This window comes from Amia ocellicauda, chromosome 2 (assembly GCF_036373705.1).
Source record: "Amia ocellicauda isolate fAmiCal2 chromosome 2, fAmiCal2.hap1, whole genome shotgun sequence".
In the NCBI taxonomy this organism is placed as follows: domain Eukaryota; kingdom Metazoa; phylum Chordata; class Actinopteri; order Amiiformes; family Amiidae; genus Amia; species Amia ocellicauda.
The window spans coordinates 10082760-10102444 of record NC_089851.1 but is presented as its reverse complement, the minus strand read 5'-3'; the positions used below and the strand labels follow the sequence as shown (position 1 = coordinate 10102444).

Sequence of the window (19685 nt, the reverse complement as noted above, 5' to 3'; positions counted from 1 at the left end):
AGCAGCTCTAAAAACCTCCAATTGACATTCGGTCCATACATAGAAACAGATAGAAACTTTTGCAAGTCCAGCTGCATTGCACATTCCTGTAAAAAATAATTAATTAATTATATAGAATTGTATAATTAATTATATTATGCATTTATATAAAAACTATATAGAAATTATATATAGAATTATATATAAAACTGTATACTGTAGGGCTGTGTAACATGATTGAAATTATAGAATTAGGTTAGGTACTTTATCAGTTTAGCTCATGTGATACACATAAATGCAGGGCAATGTCATATGTAAAATGTAAAATATTTTCTGATAGTATTTTTTTCAATACTTAAGTTATTATTGCTAGCTATAATATGTAGAAATATTTGGGTTGCTACTTACTTTGAAATGGTGAAGCAAATCCTGAGCTGTCCCATGTCCCATGAATTGCGACCCTAGGTATCTTGACTGAATGTGATCTTCTCCCCAATATCGGACATGCAGGTCCAATTGCTTCTTTTTGGACATCTCATTAAGGCTCTCGTCAAACATTAAAACAAACATTTCCTTGCTGACATCCGTGATGAGGAGCTTGGTTATGTAAGGGGCCAGTCCAAATCTAGCAATGTAGGCAGTCTTGTCCTTACCGCATGCAAATGTACGAGCAATTTCAGAGTCAGGAAACATAGCTTGGAAAATGTCCCCGACAGACTCATTGGCGGTATAAGACTGGTGCTTTGTAACCGTGTGGAGACACCAGAGTACCTCAGCTCTAAGTGTTGCGGTGGAGCCACACGTTGTTCGGATGTCTGTTGGACCTGAGGCCACGGTGCTTGATGCTGAAGCTGATACTGCTGCACGGCATGTAGTAGTGCTCTTTGGTACTGAGGTGGGCGCGACGAACTGAGCAATGCCGGGCATTTTCTGACAGGATTCCACAGCCGCTTTGTGTTTTTCGCACTGGAAATGGGTCTGCAAAGCTTTGATCCCCATCGTTCAGAGTTTTAAAACTTTCTTGCAAAATTTACACCGGAACTCATACACACTGCCACTAATTTGTTCTAACCAAGGCGCAAAACTAGAATATTGTAACCAGTTTTCATTAAATTTGCACTTCCCCATTGTTGAAGCGCACATTTTTCTCCACTTACTAATGTCCGGTTCGCGCACCTAGCGACCCCCCACAAACATGTAACTGTTGTTGGTTCCCCTTATTTCAGTCTTCGTTATAAACAGGAACACATTTTTGTAACATGATTTCAAAAAGAAACGAGCCAAAATAAAATGAAATCTTCTTTACGGTATCAGTTCAGTTGCATTTTTAAGACCTTTGAAACGTGAATTTAAGACATTTTAATGCTAATTAAGGCCTTATTTTTACATTACAGTATTTAAGACATTTTAAGACTTTTTAAGGATCCACGGATACCCTGTTTTATTGACCTCTTACTGTATTGTATTGCTAGTATTGAAAAAAGCTCTTTGCATTAGTTTTAGCTCCAAGACCTATGTTTTTATTTCCCTCTTTGCTTTCCTGATCCCTTCCTTAAGATCTCTTTGCAGTTCAACATATTCTTTGTATTTTGTTTTGTCTCTATCCCTTTTGTATGTGCTATACAACATTTTCTTTCTCTTTATATTTTTTTGCATACTTCTGTTAAACCATATTGGCCAATGTTTTTTGGTCCTCAATTTTCTAAGTTTTGGTAAAAATTTCTCCTGAGCCTCAAGTAGTATATTCTTAAAATATAACCATCCATTTTCAACTGAATCTGTATCCAGTGTGCTCCAGTTTAACTCTTCTAAGTGCCGCCTAATACCTTCAAGGTTTGCTTTTCTAAAATTGTAGACCATTGTTTTAGACTTGGTCCTTGTTTTTTGAAAGAATGCCTCAAAGTAGAGGTCTGCATTTCCGCGGCTCTCCCGTGGGAACTGCGGTACCTGTTCAGATTTCTTGTGTTGCGGGATTAAATTTCTGAATTTCTGACTGTATTATGCCGTGCTGCGCGCACGGACAAGTGCTTTCTGCGTCATATGTTACATCTGCACTCAACCACGTGTTAAACTTTCTAATATCAGCCTGTCTCCCTGGCCATGCACATGGTACCAGAAGTATTTCAGAGAAAACTACTGTGGAGGTTCTGCTCTTTAGTTTTGTTCCTAACTGTTTAAATGTGTCTTGCAGAACCTCTGCCCTACCTTTTCCTATGTCATTGGTTCCAATGTGGACCATGACCAGTGGATTCCCCCCAGCTTTGGCCAGTAGCCCATTTCCTAGTTTAGGGAGATCTGCAACCTGAGCACCAGGCAGGCAAGACAACATGTGGGTCTCCTTATCACTAGAACACACTGTCTGGTCTACACCTCTAAGGATTGAATCTTCTACTATAACTACCTCCCTCTTCTGGGAGAGAAGAATGAACGAATGCTGCATTCAACAATGTAAACCTTCATGTGAGAATTCTGCATTGTAGTGATAGTGAATTAATGTGGGGGAAAACACAACATTTAGAATGCTTTTCCAGTAGGAATTGACTGAATCATAAGTGCTCTTATGCAATAATAATACAAGAACACGACTGGAGAGAAGCTCACATGCGTGTGAACCAGGAAAATGTTCAGCGGGGGAGCCGGTCAGTGTTTGCACCAGAGATCTCTAACGAAACACCAAGGCTCAGGCCGGGCAGCCGGGCCTCGGATTTTACTGCCGCTGCCAGTGCTCTTGCTGTGGAGGAAAAAGCCCTGTGGACAAAAAACCAACACAGCAAGCAGTTTGATATATGTAAGGCACTATATAAACATGACTATTATTTTTAAAAGTGCTCTATTTGAAAAATTAAACTAAAACCGACAACGCAGACAGAACAGAATCAGATTATCTTTCAAAATAACTAATACAATACAAGACAAAGAGTTTTGGGAAACTGGATTGGGAAACAAACTAATTTGACTTTTCTCTTACATAGTCAACTGAATGTGACAAAGTGTGGTTCACTGATTGACAGGTTAATTGGACCAATATGGAACCTGTAGCAGCTGTTTCTTGAAAGCCATGGATGAGGAGGGCCTAGCATTAAGACGCACACAATATTCCAAAGAATAATCAGATTAAACGAAATACGATTTGATGTAAAAATTGAAAAACTTAATTTATTTGAAATCCAAAAGTATAATCCAACAGACTTTCCAAACAAACAAAAAAGTCAAAGAAAACAAAAAACAATATGTACAGTACTGTGCAAAAGTTTTAGGCAGGTGTGAAAAAATGCTGTAAAGTAAGAATGCTTTCATAAATAGACATGTTAATTGATTATATTTATCAATTAACTAAATGCAAAGTGAGTGAACAGCAGAAAAATCTACATTAAATCCATATTTGGTGTGACAGTTTTTGAAGGAACTCGGCAGGTAGGTTGGCCCAAACATCTTGGAGAACTAACCACAGTTCTTCTGTGGATTTAGGCAGCCTCAGTTGCTTCTCTCTCTTCATGTAATCCCAGACAGACTCGATGTTGAGATCAGGGTTCTGTGGGGGCCATACCATCACTTCCAGGACTTCTTGTTCTTCTTTACGCTGATGATAGTTCTTAATGACTGTCGCTGTATGTTTGGGGTCGTTGTCATGCTGCAGAACACATTTGGGGCCAATCAGATGCCTCCCTGATGGTATTGCATGATGGATAAGTATCTGCCTATATTTCTCAGCATTGAGGAGACCAATCATTCTGACCAAATCCCCAACTCCATTTACAGAAATGCAGCCCCAAACTTACAAGGAACTTCCACCATGCTTCACTGTTGCCTGCAGACACTCCAGCCCTTCGGCGAACAAACTGCTTTCTACTACAGACAAATATTTCAAATTTTGACTCATTAGTCCAGCGCACCTGCTGCCATTTTTCTGCACCCCAGTTCCTGTGTATTCGTGCATAATTGTGTTGCTTCGCCTTGTTGCCATGTCGGAGGTATGGCTTTTTGGCTGCAAGTCTTCCATGAAGGCCACTTCTGACCAGACTTCTCAGGACAGTAGATGGGTGTACCAGGATCCCACTGTGTTCTGCCAATTCTGAGCTGATGGCACTTCTGGACATCTTCTGATTGTGAAGGGAAGTAAGCATGATGTGTCTTTCATCTGTTGCAGTAAGTTTCCATGGCCGACCACTGCATCTACGCTCTTCAACGTTGCCCGTATCTTTGTCCTTCTCCAAAAGAGATTGGACAGCACATCTGGAAACCCCTGTCTGCCTTAAAATTTCTGCCTGGGAGAGACCTTGCTGATGCAGTATAACTACCTTGTGTCTTGTTGCTGTGCTCAGTCTTGCCATGGTGTATGAGTTTCAGCAACCTCACTTTGTTAGCTGAGTTTGGCTGTTCCTCAGCCAGTTTTATTCCTCCTACACAGCTGTATCTGTTTCAGTTAATGATTGTGTTTCAACCTACATACAGTGAGGGGAAAAAAAGTATTTGATCCCATGCTGATTCTGTACGTTTGCCCACTGACAAAGAAATGATCAGTCTGTAATTTTAATGGTAGGTGTATTTTAACAGTGAGAGACAGAATAACAACAAAAAAATCCAGAAAAACTCATTTCAAAAAAGTTATACATTGATTTGCATTTTAATGAGGGAAATAAGTATTTGATTCCCCTAACAACAGCAAGATTTCTGGCTCCCAGGTGTCTTTTATACAGGTAACGAGCTGAGATTAGGAGCACTCTCTTAAAGGGAGTGCTCCTAATCTCAGCTCGTTACCTGTATAAAAGACACCTGTCCACAGAAGCAATCAATCAATCAGATTCCAAACTCTCCACCATGGCCAAGACCAAAGAGCTGTCCAAGGATGTCAGGGACAAGATTGTAGACCTACACAAGGCTGGAATGGGCTACAAGACCATCGCCAAGCAGCTTGGTGAGAAGGTGACAACAGTTGGTGCGATTATTCGTAAATGGAAGAAACACAAAATAACTGTCAGACTCCCTCAGTCTGGGGCTCCATGCAAGATCTCACCACGTGGAGTTTCAATGATCATGAGAACAGTGAGGAATCAGCGCAGAACTACACGGGAGGATCTTGTTAATGATCTCAAGGCAGCTGGGACCATAGTCACCAAGAAAACAATTGGTAACACACTACGCCGTGAAGGACTGAAATCCTGCAGCGCCCGCAAGGTCCACCTGCTCAAGAAAGCACATGTACAGGCCCATCTGAAGTTTGCCAATGAACATCTGAATGATTCAGAGGAGAACTGGGTGAAAGTGTTGTGGTCAGATGAGACCAAAATCAAGCTCTTTGGCATTAACTCAACTCGCCGTGTTTGGAGGAGGAGGAATGACAACAAGAACACCATCCCCACTGTCAAACATGGAGGTGGAAACATTATGCTTTGGGGGTGTTTTTCTGCTAAGGGGACAGGACAACTGCACCGCATCAAAGGGACGATGGACGGGGCCATGTACCGTCAAATCTTGGGTGAGAACCTCCTTCCCTCAGCCAGGGCATTGATAATGGGTCGTGGATGGGTATTCCAGCATGACAATGACCAAAAACACACAGCCAAGGCAACAAAGGAGTGGCTCAGGAAGAAGCACATTAAGGACCTGGAGTGGCCTAGCCAGTCTCCAGACCTTAATCCCATAGAAAATCTGTGGAGGGAGCTGAAGGTTCGAGTTGTCAAACATCAGCCTCGAAACCTTAATGACTTGGAGAGGATCTGCAAAGAGGAGTGGGACAAAATCCCTCCTGAGATGTGTGCAAACCTGGTGGCCAACTACAAGAAAGTCTGACCTCTGTGATTGCCAACAAGGGTTTTGCCACGAAGTACTAAGTCGAAGGGGTCAAATACTTATTTCCCTCATTAACATGCAAATCAATTTATAACTTTTTTGAAATGCGTTTTTCTGGATTTTTTTGTTATTCTCTCTCTTACTGTTAAAATACACCTACCATTAAAATTATAGACTGATCATTTCTTTGTCAGTGGGCAAACATACAAAATCAGCAGGGGATCAAATACTTTTTTCCCTCACTGTATTGAATTGCACCTGTTTGGTATAATTGTTTAATCATACACCTGACTATATGCCTACAAAATCACTGACTTTGTGCAAGTGTACCTAGAAGAAATCCAAACGTTCTAAATCTTTCCTGCCCCACCCCTCAATCACTGATGGACTGTATGGACTGAACTATTTTAGGGGTACTCATGACACACGTGTCTCTGAACACTCCCTTGTTTGAGATGGATCCCCCCTTTCCTACATTAGTCATGTTTACTGTAGCAACAATGCAAGAAAAATAGCCCAAAAGAATAGAAAGGAACAATGTTTCAGTGTTTATTTAATGCCATGCCCTTGGCTTTGCCCATGCCCTTAGCAATATGAAAACATAGCAAGAGAAAACGTCAAAGGGAAATCAAGGCCATAGCAGCAGTGTCCTCAAGCAACACATTACTGAATGACTTAACCATGTCATATTTTTTTAATAAGAACATAAGAAAGTGTACAATCAAGAGGAGGCAATTCGACCCATTGTGCTCGTTTGGTGTCCATTAATAACTAAGTGATCAAAGGATCTTATCCAGTCTATTTCTGAATGTTCCCAAATTGTCTCTTCAACCACATCGCTGGTTCCAGATGTTCCAGATTGTGACAACTCTCTGTGTGAAGAAGTGTCTCCAGTTTTCTGCCTGAGCAAGACATTACTTACCGATTACTTTGTAACTACTGATACACTGTGTCCATGGTTGACACATGGGACGCCATTTGTGTCACACAATACACATTTCACAACAGAATGACCATTTTATGCACATACATCGATCAGCCATAACATAATGACCACTGACAGGTGAAGTGAATAACACTGATAATCTCATGTTCATGGCACTTGTCAGTGGGTGGGATATATTAGGCAGCAAGTCCTCAAATTTGATGTGTTAGAAGCAGGAAAAATGGGCAAGCGTAAGGATCTGAGTGACTTTGACAAGGGCCAAATTGTGATGGCTAGACGACTGGGTCAGAGCATCTCCAAAACTGCAGCTCTTGTGGGGTGTTCCCTGTCTGCAGTGGTCAGTACCTATCAAAAGAGGTCCAAGGAAGGAAAAGCGGTGAACTGGCGACAGGGTCATGGGCGGCCAAGGCTCATGATGCACGTGGGGAGCGAAGGCTGGCCCGTGCGGTCCGATCCAACAAACGAGCTACTGTAGCTCAAATTGCTGAAAAAGTGAATGCTGGTTCTGATAGAAAGGTGTCAGAACACACAGTGCATCACAATTTGTCGCATATCGGGCTGCGTAGCTGCAGACCAGTCAGGGTGCCCATGCTGACCCCTGTCCACTGCCGAAAGCACCTACAATGGGCACGTGGGCATCAGAACTGGACCACGGAGCAATGGAAGAAGGTGGCCTGGTCTGATGAATCACGAGTTCAAGGTGTTGACTTGGCCTCCAAATTCCCCAGATCTCAATCCAATCGAGCATATGTGGGATGTGCTGGACAAACAAGTCCGATCCATGGAGGCCCCACCTCTCAACTTACAGGACTTAAAGGATCTGCTGCTAACGTCTTGGTGCCAGATACCACAGCACACCTTCAGAGGTCTAGTGGAGTCCATGCCTCGACGGGTCAGGGCTGTTTTGGTGGCAAAAGGGGGACCTACACAATATTAGGCAGGTTGTCATAATGTTTTGGCTGATCGGTGTAATTTGCATTTAATCCCACATAACCATTATGTGCATGTCATTCACATTTTGTCCCACAAAATGCAAAATTATGTCCATAAAATGGTTGTGTGCATAAAATTGTCATTTTGTGGGATTAAATGCAAACGCTATGCACATCATTCACATTTCGTCCCACCAAATGCAAACGCTATGCACAACATTCGCATTTCGTCCCACCAAATGCAAACGCTATGCGCATCATTCGCATTTCGTCCCACCAAATGCAAACACTATGTACAACATTTGCATTTCTTCCCACAAAATGACCATTTATGCACACATAATTCACATTTAGTCCCACCAAATGCAAACACTATGCGCATCATTCGCATTTCATCCCATCAAATGCAAACGCTATGCGCATCATTCGCATTTCGTCCCACCAAATGCAAACGCTATGCACAACATTCGCATTTCTTCCCACAAAATGACCATTTATGCACACATCATTCACATTTCGTCCCACCAAATGCAAACGCTATGCACAACATTCAAATTTCGTCCCACCAAATGCAAACGCTATGCGCATCATTCGCATTTCGTCCCACCAAATGCAAACACTATGTACAACATTCGCATTTCTTCCCACAAAATGACCATTTATGCACACATAATTCACATTTAGTCCCACCAAATGCAAACACTATGCGCATCATTCGCATTTCATCCCATCAAATGCAAACGCTATGCGCATCATTCGCATTTCGTCCCACCAAATGCAAACGCTATGCACAACATTCGCATTTCTTCCCACAAAATGACCATTTATGCACACATAATTCGCATTTTGTCCCACCAAATGCAAACGCTATGCACAAAATTCGCATTTCATCCACAAAATGACAATTTATGCACACATAATTCACATTTACCCCACCAAATGCAAACACTATGCACAACATTCGCATTTCGTCCCACCAAATGCAAACGCTATGCACATAATTCGCATTTTGCCCCACCAAATGCAAACGCTATGCACAACATTTGCATTTCGTCCCACCAAATGCAAACGCTATGCACACATAATTCACATTTAGTCCCACAAAATGACAATTTTAAGCACATAATAACCATTATGTGCACATAATTCACATTTAGGTCCACCAAATGCAAAAGTTATGCACATAATTCACATTTTGTCCTACTAAATAACCATTATGTGCACATAATAACCATTTCATCCCATGTGTTTAGCGCACAAAATTATGTATGACACATAAGTGTCAAACGAATATTAAGCAGTTTAACCATATCTGGCCTTTTCATTAGCCAGAGCAAGCCTGCGGATGTTGGCCACACAACCAGCAGATGCCTCCTGCAGAACTTCATCAGTTGAGCTGACCATGTCCAGGAGAAGCTGTTTGGGCAACAAGGGGGGAGATGAAGGATAAACTCATTATATTACATTATTTGTCATTTAGCAGACATTCTTATCCAGGGCAACTTACATTTGTACCTATTTATACAGCTGGGCATTTTACTGGAGCAATCTAAGTGAAGTACATTGCTCAAGAGTATAACAGCACTGCCCCAACCCAGGACTTGAACCCACAACCTTCCAGTTATGAGTCCTGAGTCCAGAGCCCTAACCACAACTTCACAGTCCTGCCTTTAGTATTATAATACAAAAAGTAACACAAATTAAATCGAAAAATACATAAATAAACTGGTTTGATCTGTACAATTATATGAATAACTGAAACAGTAAAAGCAAAAATCAAATCAACAAAACAAAAAGACTGAACCTTAACCAGTATCTGCAGCATATTTCAACAAACACACTATACATATATTCAACATAAAAGAAACCTAGAGCCACCTCAGAAACTCAAAAACTTAAATTAATATTCTCATTTGTGAAGTCGGGTTGATATATGCCAACTAAAAATAAAAATGGATAAAAACAAATATGTACTTTCAAAAGTGACACTAAAGTATTATGGACTGATGAATTCAATGTAAGCTTTGGATTAAAGCATTACCTATTCTAACTTATTAGAAGGTATTAGGTATGAGTTACTGCTGTAAGCACATGCGTCTTGAACCTTGATGAGATGTGCTTTAATGTCTTGCATTAAACAAACAAACATGGACTACAGTACTCTTCCACTGCCCCAGATTCAGAGTTGTTGTTATGCAGGGCTGTAAAATCTGACTGTAGAACTTTTTTTTTTTTTTTTCTCAGCTCACACAACACCTTTAGATAAGTAATGCATAAAATACAAAAGTCAAATTCAATTAAATGCATGTTACTGTGTATGAAGTCACTAAAAGTTTACATTATTAAAAAAATAAAATAAAATGTATGCACAGATGAAATAGAGAGGAAAATTGATAAATGAAGTCTGTGGTGAGCTGTGGTCTTGAATTTAAATAAATACACATTTGGGCTCATGCACTCTGGCCCTGAAACTATTCTAAATGTGTTCAGTGTGTGCATTTTTTACATCAAAATGGGTTATTATTAATAGCGTCCAAACAACCCTGTGAGATGAGAGGGAACATCAGAGGTCAAGCAGTGGGTCTTCAAGATCCAACACAGTCTTCCAGTAACAAGACCAGATGAAGTGTTATTACACCAGTAAGATTCAAGACACCAAGGAAGGAAGAAGCATCACCTGCATCTTAGGCAGGAGCCACAATACACAGAGACAGGTAGGCTGTCTGTTTGGCATGCAAAAAAGATGGCAGCCATGTTAGGCCTCAATTAACACTTGTTTGTGACTAAGAATTACATCTGCATTATATTACATAATAAAAGGAATGTAGTTTAAGATTATTTTTATTAAAAAGGTCACAGCCGGTAACTTACCTTCACGACTCCATTTTCATGCATGGTGATGCAGTTATTGGGGTCCTTTGAAAGCTGAAACAAGGCTTGTGCCGTTTCCCTTTGGACTGCAATGTCTCTGGATTTGAGGTAGCGCACTAGAGGGGCAACAGCCCCAGCCTCCCCAAAGGAAACTCTGCCGCTGCTCTGCCTACAGCAGGTAGCAACAGCCTCTGCCAAGTGACGGCGCAGTTTGTCATCAGTCTGCACAATTTAAGACAACAAAGAACAAATACACAAGCTTTAAAAAATATATATTGATTGATTGCTGATAAAATGTACACACAAACACAGATACTGATTTAAATGCAAGCGTTTTAGATATCTAGGTGTCACTGCAAAACAAACTTTCTTCAAATTATGTAGATTGTTTTTAGGGGAAACAATCCTAAAATTATTTCCTGAGTATTTCCTGAGTATTTTGAACAGGAAGAAATCAGGAAGATCTAAGCACTAAAATCTATGTAGTTGACCCCAATTAAACAGGTTTGAACCATGAACTCCACAGCATTTCCAGGATGCCCTTATCCAAGGATGCTTTTTTTTCTTTTCTTTTTTTTTACAATTTAAGGAAATTATATTGTCACTTATAAAGGAATTCCTTATTATTATTATTATTATTATTATTATTGTAATAATATATAGCGTAAGTGGAACAATACTGTGTAAATTTTCTTAGTTCTAATTTACATCAAATACTATTTATAGTTTACCAAATTATTATTAAGTTTGGTTTGACTATGCTATTTAAAAAATACAATTAATTTGTTTCCTGATATGTAATACAGCTAAAGAATAATTCTAAACCAGTTTGTGAAGGTGAAACTGAGTATGTACAATGCAACCATCACTAATCTTTATGCAATACTATGTAGTATTATGTAGCTGTTACTTACTGTTTTTGTCAGCTCTGTCAACATGGTCACAATCCCATAGTCTGTTAAAATTGCCATATTTGCTTCGTTTTTGGCTATTTTTGCAATAGCAGCACATCCACTTGCCAGAACTTCGTCATTTGTGGATTTCAACAACTTCAAAATAAGTTCCAATCCACCCACAAAGGAATACACAATTTCTCCTGCATCCTAATATAAAGTAAAAAAAAGAAAAAAAATCATTAGCACATTATGCCTTCAGTGCATGGAATTCAAGAAACTCAAAAGAATATTATCAGATTTTAGATTACAGTCAAACTATCTGAGCTGATGTAATGAGCTGGTAAGTATGTACAAATATACAAAATAAAAATATCCAAGATATGCCACTTTAACAAACTGAAAATTGAATACTGGAGTTCTGCCAAGTATGAAGACATACAAATGGAAATATTATTGGCCTCCATGAGTTTTGTGTACACCTTGAGTCCCTGAGTTTGGGGAATCCAAAAGATAACCCATGGTTACTCACTCTGTTTGATGTATAACATGTAGGATAAGGGGATCTCTAATGAAAATAATCTTGGCTGTTTACATCATAAAATCTCCAGTAGCTTCATGATGAAAATGAACATTAAATTGTTGCTTTAGAGAACAAACTAACAAATTAAGAACCTTATTACAGTGAGTAATCGTCACATATTACCTTTGTGTTTCCGATAAAAACACACAATGCCATTGTGGCACTGGCTTGAACATCTGGATTTGGATTCTTCAGCAAGGACCAAAGCAAGCGAATCCCATCCAAGCGATCAATTATCCTGTAATGTGTAAAAGACACAGCATGTTATAACGTGCAGAATATACTGATGGCATATTTACTGGTTTATGTATCTCATTTGCCACAATATAAACAATTTTCTTGGCAAATGTTTTTCAGATTATTATTTTTTTACCTTGAGTATATTGCATTGTGTATGCCTTTAAGTACTTGCACTTGTTCCTTTCTTAGGATTCAATGATAATTCTCTCTCAATCAAATAATTGTTGAAGAAACACTTGCCTGAGAATTTCAGCTAGAGTTGAATTTACTTACTTTAAATTTACCTTAATGGGCTGCTGAGTAATTCTAGATTGCTTATTCTATTCTTACTTAATTAAAAAAAAAACAGTTCTGACCATCCTGTTTGGAAGCAGGAAAAAAATCTAATTAGGACTATACAAATAATTCATCAAATTAATATAAACTATAATATACACTAATACAACATAACATGGCCACAAGACAGATAAAAGACAAAACCACTAGAAGCAATACAATATTTATCTCCATAACTAAGCATAAACTCATAATATATGCTGAAATTACATTCCCTTAGAAAGTATGAACGTATGACCACTGTGTTTGGCTATAATGCCTTTGTTTGATGTGGGAACTCTTAAGCAGCCACAAACTAATTTGTTTTAATGTTTTAAGGCAATAATACTCAAGAAATCGCATAACTGAAGATTGTTTTACATGATTATAAAGTATTAATATATTATCATTTAAAGGACTATAGGACTATAGTTTATATTATTTTTAATTATTATTTCATATTAACATTTTTAATTCCTGTGTCAGAACAAGCTTAATTGAAGTCTAAGAGCAAGACATTGTAATGATATACTGCCTGAACATAACAGCATTTGGTCTTTAGACATAAAAGCTCCAAGAATATAGTATAGTAATACAGAAAACCATAAGATCAAAACCCAATTACTGTGTATTGTGAAGCAGAAAATAGAGATAAAAAATGTTCCAAGTCTGCAGTTAGCTCTTTGCTCATATAATGGTGTTCAACATGATTTCAACCTGCATCAGCATGTAATTATGGGGTTCACTTCTGTACATGCCAAGGCATCTTTCACTGTTGCAAGATCTCAATAAGTATTTGAAGCCACCTCAGACGGAGGGATAACAACTTTACAAAAGTATAAAGACATTGACTTACGCCATATTTTCAGGCTCAGTAGCACATGCGCCAACAGCCCTGGTAACATTGACAAGTAGTGCCTGATTGGTTCCAGTAAGCAGGTTGACCAGTGGCTGAATGCCACCACACTTTCGAATGACCGCTCGATTGACTGGTTCTTGGGCACACTCTCCCAAAGCCCCCACAACATTGACAAGGACTTCTTCAGGCTGGTCAGTCAGCAGGCCAACCAGGGTTTCGATGGCTTTGTACTCCTGAAACCTAAAGACATAAGAAGGAGAGTTTAAATGTTGATATTAGCCAAAGTATATAATGTGGTTTGAGAAAGCCTCAACAAACCTCTGATATATAGTTGAGTTATACGATTCTGTTTTTATATACACAGGGAAACATTTCTGTAACCATTATGTGTTAAGATTATAAAGTAGATTCGTGTGATACAATTTCTCATTTTTTCACTCATATTATTAAGTATAAGAGAGCAACAATTTAAAATTTTGAAGTACGATAATGAAGTGTTTTGGATTGGGGTTTCAGGGATAACTTACATACTATTACTATTATTACTATATTCATATTTTTTTCTGCATAGCAACAGTGTTATGAATAATTACCAATGAAGCATGAAGTCTATATTGGAAGTAAGTATACAAAGTGCAATATTACTTAATATTGCCAGTTCAGCTAACATTTTTATCACATGCCTGACTGTTTGAAAAACAGACAGTCTTTGCCACTACTGTATAACCTTAATTTAACAACTTGACTATGATTAACATGACTGCTCCGTTGTGTACAAAACTGGTTTTGTGTGCAAATTCGCGATTAAATGGCCTTAAAATAAGGTCCACTTCAAATCAAAAGCTTCATCTTCCTGCCAATCAAAACATTACTGGCAACTTTCTGGTAGACAGGGATCTCTTCCTATTAAGAAAAAAAGTCACCAAGAAAGCTTCAAAACGTGTCACTGTCCTATGTCTATCTTCTTGTGTCTCCTTCCAAAGCTTTTCAGATGCAGCTCATATAACGTATAAGGTTCTTCTTTAATAGGAGGCAATATAGGCTATCTATACGTCTATCTGTTTTGTATAATTATTAAAAAAAAAAAAAAAAGTTCTCTTTTATCATGTTAGGTCAGTGATTTTCACGGTTTGTTATTTTAAAATACAATTTACGATTCACTGGTAAGTCAAGGTTTTGATTTTGTTTAGGCCTAGACGTTGGGCTGAAAAAGGGGGTACTGTTTGCATACTGCATATTCTTGGCAGCTTTTCTGACAATGGTGTTAATGCAGATTCCTAATTTAATACATACTTCACAACATTCTCCATGCTGATGGAACATTTCCAGATAGCTCCAGTTGTAGCAGCTAAGAGTTGCTTGTTCTCAGACATGTTCAGAAGAGAAACCAAAGGCTGAAGCCCCTCATACTGTCTGACAAGGTCACGTGTTTTCTTGTCTTCTGCGCACTAAGAAATAAGTCAATAAAAACATTGCATTTCCTTAAGTTCACACTTAAATGAATGACATTCACTTCACATTTGTAATTCCTCTTACTTAAGGGTCTTTTTATTCCTATAAAAAATACAACTTAATATGCTCATCACTTAAATTTGCCTATATCCTTCTAACACATTAAACATTTGTTGAATTTTCAATTATTTACAGATAATCAACAACCAAAGTGTGTGAAACTTGTATTAGATTTTTTATTAACAAAACATTCCACTTTCCTTTATTCTAGGTATCACACAGTATATTCTCATTAGCAGTAATAATACCCTTTCTTGTTTAAACCTTTTTAGAAGAAGACAATTAAGCATGACCATGAATGTAAATTATTATTAAAAATAATTCTAGAATTCCTGACAAAAAAAATCCTTTGATAGTAGTTATCGTTATTTCAATAGTAACTTAAATGGATTTCAGTATTTTTTTTTCATTCAAAAGTTTACATCATATTAAAGAGTTGCAAATGAATTAATACCTTAAAGATAACCCTGGCGCAAAGCATTTGAAGTTCCTGGTTATCACACTTAAGATTTTTCACCAGGTTTTCGATCGTTGTCTCGGTCTGAATCGCAACCCTGTATCTTTGCTGTAAATAAGACAAAGAAAGAAAAAAAAGGTTACACAGTTTGAAGGTTAACAATGAAGTTAAAAAAGTGGAGAAAGTACTTATTGTTCCTTTTGACATTGCTTTGTTGCACTGAAGAGTTTATAAAGTCTATGGTATTGTTCAAAACCACACTTCTCCAAATTAATACTTTCTCCAGGGATAATTAAAAGTTTTGAAATGCATTACCTCAGAAGCACATTCCTGCAGTGTACCGACTACTGGGATCAGCATGTTTTCATGAGGTGATTTCAGGAGCCGAGCTAGCAGTGGAATGCCCCCCGCTTTGCGAATGGCTTCTCTGTTCTTGCGTCTCTTACTGCAGTTCCACAATGCCAGGGCACCACACCGCGCCACCTCGATGTCTTTCTCCTGCTCAGGAGTCAGGGTGGCAGAGTCTTCGGGGACACGGTCCAGCAGTTCCACCTGAAAACGTTAGATGTGTCATGACTCAAATTTGATGACTGTAAAAGATATGACTGCAGATGGGTCTATCACCAAACAAATACAAAAAAAAGTTCCTTGAAAAAAGTGGAAAGTAATATGGTTTAAGTTTTTACTCACAAGTTTCTTTATTCCTCCATGCTGTCTTACTGTCCTTCTTGCACTTCTCAATTTGGTCACATTAGCAATTGTCTCTGCAGCTAGACATTGAAGGTCCTTATCTGGGGAATTGAGTACTTTCACCAAGGTTTGTGAACCACCAAGGTCAGCAATGGCTCTCTGGATCTGTGCGTTGCCGCTGATTTCCTTTAAGATTTTCAGGGAAGCCATCTAATTGGAAATGAGAACCAATCCTTTTAATTGTGCACAATTCTTAATACACTTAATCTGAAGAACACAATAGCACTAAGGTGATAACTTTGCTTTAAAAGTACCTTAAAGATCACCATACATTTCAATGCTGTTAGACAATTGTTTATAAAAATGGAGGAACTGATAATGTATTTAAAGCTTCACTATAAACATTTGATCTGAAAAACATAACAATTGTTACCCTACATCTTTAAACATTAGCATTTGTTATGCTGACTAAGAGAGCTCTGTACTAAATACATACATACAATATAATGGCATTTATCTACAGGCATAAAGGTTCTTTGGCAGGACTACTGACCTTGCATTTAATCGATTCTGAATCCTGCAAGTTGAGGAGAACTTCAAGGATACCTGTATCCCTGATGGCCAATTGGCATGTCTCCTGTGCTAAATTTAAGTCCTTCAATGAGCACAAAGCAATCACAGTTGCTGTCTGGTTGCCTCCCTGAAATAATCATTCAAAGCATTAATTAATTAAATGGTTGGCATAAGAAGATTTAAGAATTGAATGTGCATACTTTACTTTTTACTTAATAAACTTTATATATAAAGTTAAACATGTTATGTGTATCTACATTATCAACATTTTCAGATCATTGATTGTATTTATTTAAATGGAAAAAACTAGGAATATCCTGCATTCAAAACTACACTTATTCTCTTTTGGACTCATGGAACAGGGTATTGCAAGCTGATAAAATATGAAAGCCCCAACAGAACACCTTTAATTCCATAAGAACCAAACATTTGGTAATGTTTATCAGAGAAAACTAAAACAAATGCGGCACACAGACAGATAAATGAGGAGACTAAAATTCTCTCACGCCAGCAGAGGGTGGACACCTCTTATAAGGGTTAAATCACACTGAGTAATTATGAGATCTGCAAAGAATAATAATGCCCTGTGTCAAGCAAACAAACACATTCTTAAATCAAATATCTCTAATTGCTACTCCCACACTCTCCTTAAATACATTAACAAAGAAATAGGTGACTTTAATATCAGATATTAAATGTCTCTCTCTGTAAGATAACAATAATTTTAATAGTTATTCACTAACTTGTTGCTAATTTCAGTCTTGCAACAAACCACTCGGTATAAAAGGAAACAGGGCTCCAGCACCTTAGAGATTGCATGATAGGCAGTGGCAGCTCAACAAACCTTCTATATATTAATACAGCTAAAATTTCACCAGAAAGAATATCAAGTAACCTAATTCGAAAGTAGTCCAAATGACTAGCTGATTAGGCAATTTAGTTTCTGCTTGTAAAACAAATATCCTGTGGTTACCTAAATATCAATGCCAATTATTTATTATGGAAACTGTACTGCTTGATCCTTGACCATTTAACCAATAAATCAATACACTTAAGGTGTGCTATATACCATAGTCTCTTGTTTAAAATATATAGCCTATGTGCTTCAAACAGGCTATGTTTTGCTTTTAATTGAATATCACAAAATTATAAACTATTTTATACTTAAAAAAATCCAGGAAAATAGATCAATAAAGAACAAAACTGATCAGTAAACTTTGGAAGTCTCTCTTTTTTTAAAAGACAACTGCCTGCATATAGGCTATACTGGAAACAAAAATAAAATAAAGCAGATATTTAACTTGGCTCAGGGCAAATTTTAGCTTCTGATGGTAATGATATTATAAAATAACTACTGGACAAACCCCCATAAATAACTTCACAGCATGGTTTCCAGACATACTGAATGCTGGGAAGTGCATGTTACAAATGCATCCTGTTGAAGTACAATCATTTAAAATACATTGCTAAATCAGTTCTCAGAATTCCACGTATCCAAGAAGACAACAACAGACATCTGATTCTAATAAGCCAGAATGTTAAAAGCATTGATTCAACAACAACTGTTTCAGCTTTTGTCATCTGCCATCAACTGTTGCATGTGTTTTTCTTCTGGGATAGAGCTGTAGGTTCCCTAAGAGGAATTTAAATTGATTATATTGAGTTTCATTACCTACCTATCACTGAACTCAGTACAAAATATTCAAAACAATTCACCCACTGGATGCTGTCACTAAATAATGTATACTTATCTATAGTTAACTTGTTAAAAATACATTTAAAAGTAGTTATTATGCACTGTCACATATTCAGTATTCTGTACTCTGGGGTATGGTGAAAGTGCATACAGTTTCTGACACTTTTCGTGAATGCATATGTATTGAGTACCATCTCAAAAGCAATAAACAATGTGATGTTGAAAATCACATAATCCCACTTTCACTAATCACATCATAACTAATCATATAGTTATTTATTATACCAATTACACTATTTTGAAATTATTTTGTTTGTTTCTAAAATTGCAGGACATTTTTGCTCCAAACATCACTAAGTGATTATTAGTACAAGGCCCCATTTTGGACATTAAACTTTTCAAAAGAAAATACAAAAATGTACCTTAACTACATGGCATCAATTCTATGGAGCCAAACAAATTTCACACATGGAAATATGTCATGTGGCTTTCATTATTCAACCAATGTATCTTCAAATAATTTACTAAAAGCTAAATGCAAAATTCCTATGCTGAATATATATGCCAGAATTATCAGTGAAAGTTTACTTTACTCCAATATAAAATGCAAATAAAAATACAAACATCAGCTATTCAAATAAATAAACACAAAAAGCCAAGTGATAATATGACATGCTTGACATGATATATACTGTAGGTCCAGGGCTAATCTCACCCAAAAGCTTCTCAGGATCTCAAAAGTAAAGAAAGATCTGTATTTATGAAGAATAAATTGAAAGATTAAATCATATAAGAAAATGAACACACACTAACAAAGACTATGCTGATTCACATGGCAACAATATCAGTATTCCATACATCCACTGTATTGAAGCTTTATATTGGATAAATGCTGATATCCTGAAACATGGACTGGAATATCCTGTCAAACAGTTTCATATTTTCAAATAGGTACCAACAAATATATGAGATTAAAATGTGAACTATGTGCAATATTAATTATAAATGCCATGAATGCAGATATATTTTACTCACTCACACCTGTTAATGTGCCTTCAATCATACATTTTAAAAAGACAATGAATGCAGGCTATATTTCACCCCATAACCAAATTATTAAAATGTATTCTAATGTGGTGTTAGCAATAAAAATGATATAACAAGAATAGGGGTAAAGAACTGCTTAATATTGTAATTGTTCTGTGTAACTAATAAGACAGATCTTCAAAATGTTTTACCTTGAGGATGTTGGCCAGCTTTTCAATCTGAGCGCACTCAGCAGGCAGGTCTGAGGTGCTCTGCTGTAGGAGCTTCGGCCTATTGTTGTTTTCATTGTCATCCTCATCTGT

General features: G+C 37.5%; 1 protein-coding gene across 1 annotated transcript; it reads right to left on the bottom strand.

The window, feature by feature from the left end:
* Positions 1 to 6296: 6296 nt before the first annotated feature.
* LOC136764049 (outer dynein arm-docking complex subunit 2) lies at positions 6297 to 16705 on the bottom strand. Its single transcript, XM_066717881.1, has 10 exons — positions 16621 to 16705; positions 16068 to 16277; positions 15693 to 15929; positions 15375 to 15485; positions 14702 to 14856; positions 13406 to 13648; positions 12118 to 12232; positions 11433 to 11621; positions 10519 to 10740; positions 6297 to 9063 (listed from the first exon to the last, which is right to left on the bottom strand). Exons 2-10 carry the CDS (start codon positions 16275 to 16277, stop codon positions 8950 to 8952), a joined length of 1596 nt encoding a protein of 531 aa, XP_066573978.1. The 5' UTR covers positions 16621 to 16705; the 3' UTR covers positions 6297 to 8949.
* Between the last annotated feature and the right edge of the window lie 2980 nt (positions 16706 to 19685).

What these genes read in the sequence shown, in the direction of transcription:
- LOC136764049 (XM_066717881.1), bottom strand. Translation starts at nt 16,277, where the DNA reads ATGGCTTCCCTGAAAATCTTAAAGGAAATCAGCGGCAACGCACAGATC. An exon ending in ATGGAGGAATAAAGAAACTT is followed by an intron (nt 15,930 to 16,067) that starts GTGAGTAAAAAC and finishes TAACGTTTTCAG; the next exon opens with GTGGAACTGCTGGACCGTGT. An exon ending in GCGCCAGGGTTATCTTTAAG is followed by an intron (nt 14,857 to 15,374) that starts GTATTAATTCAT and finishes CTTATTTCTTAG; the next exon opens with TGCGCAGAAGACAAGAAAAC.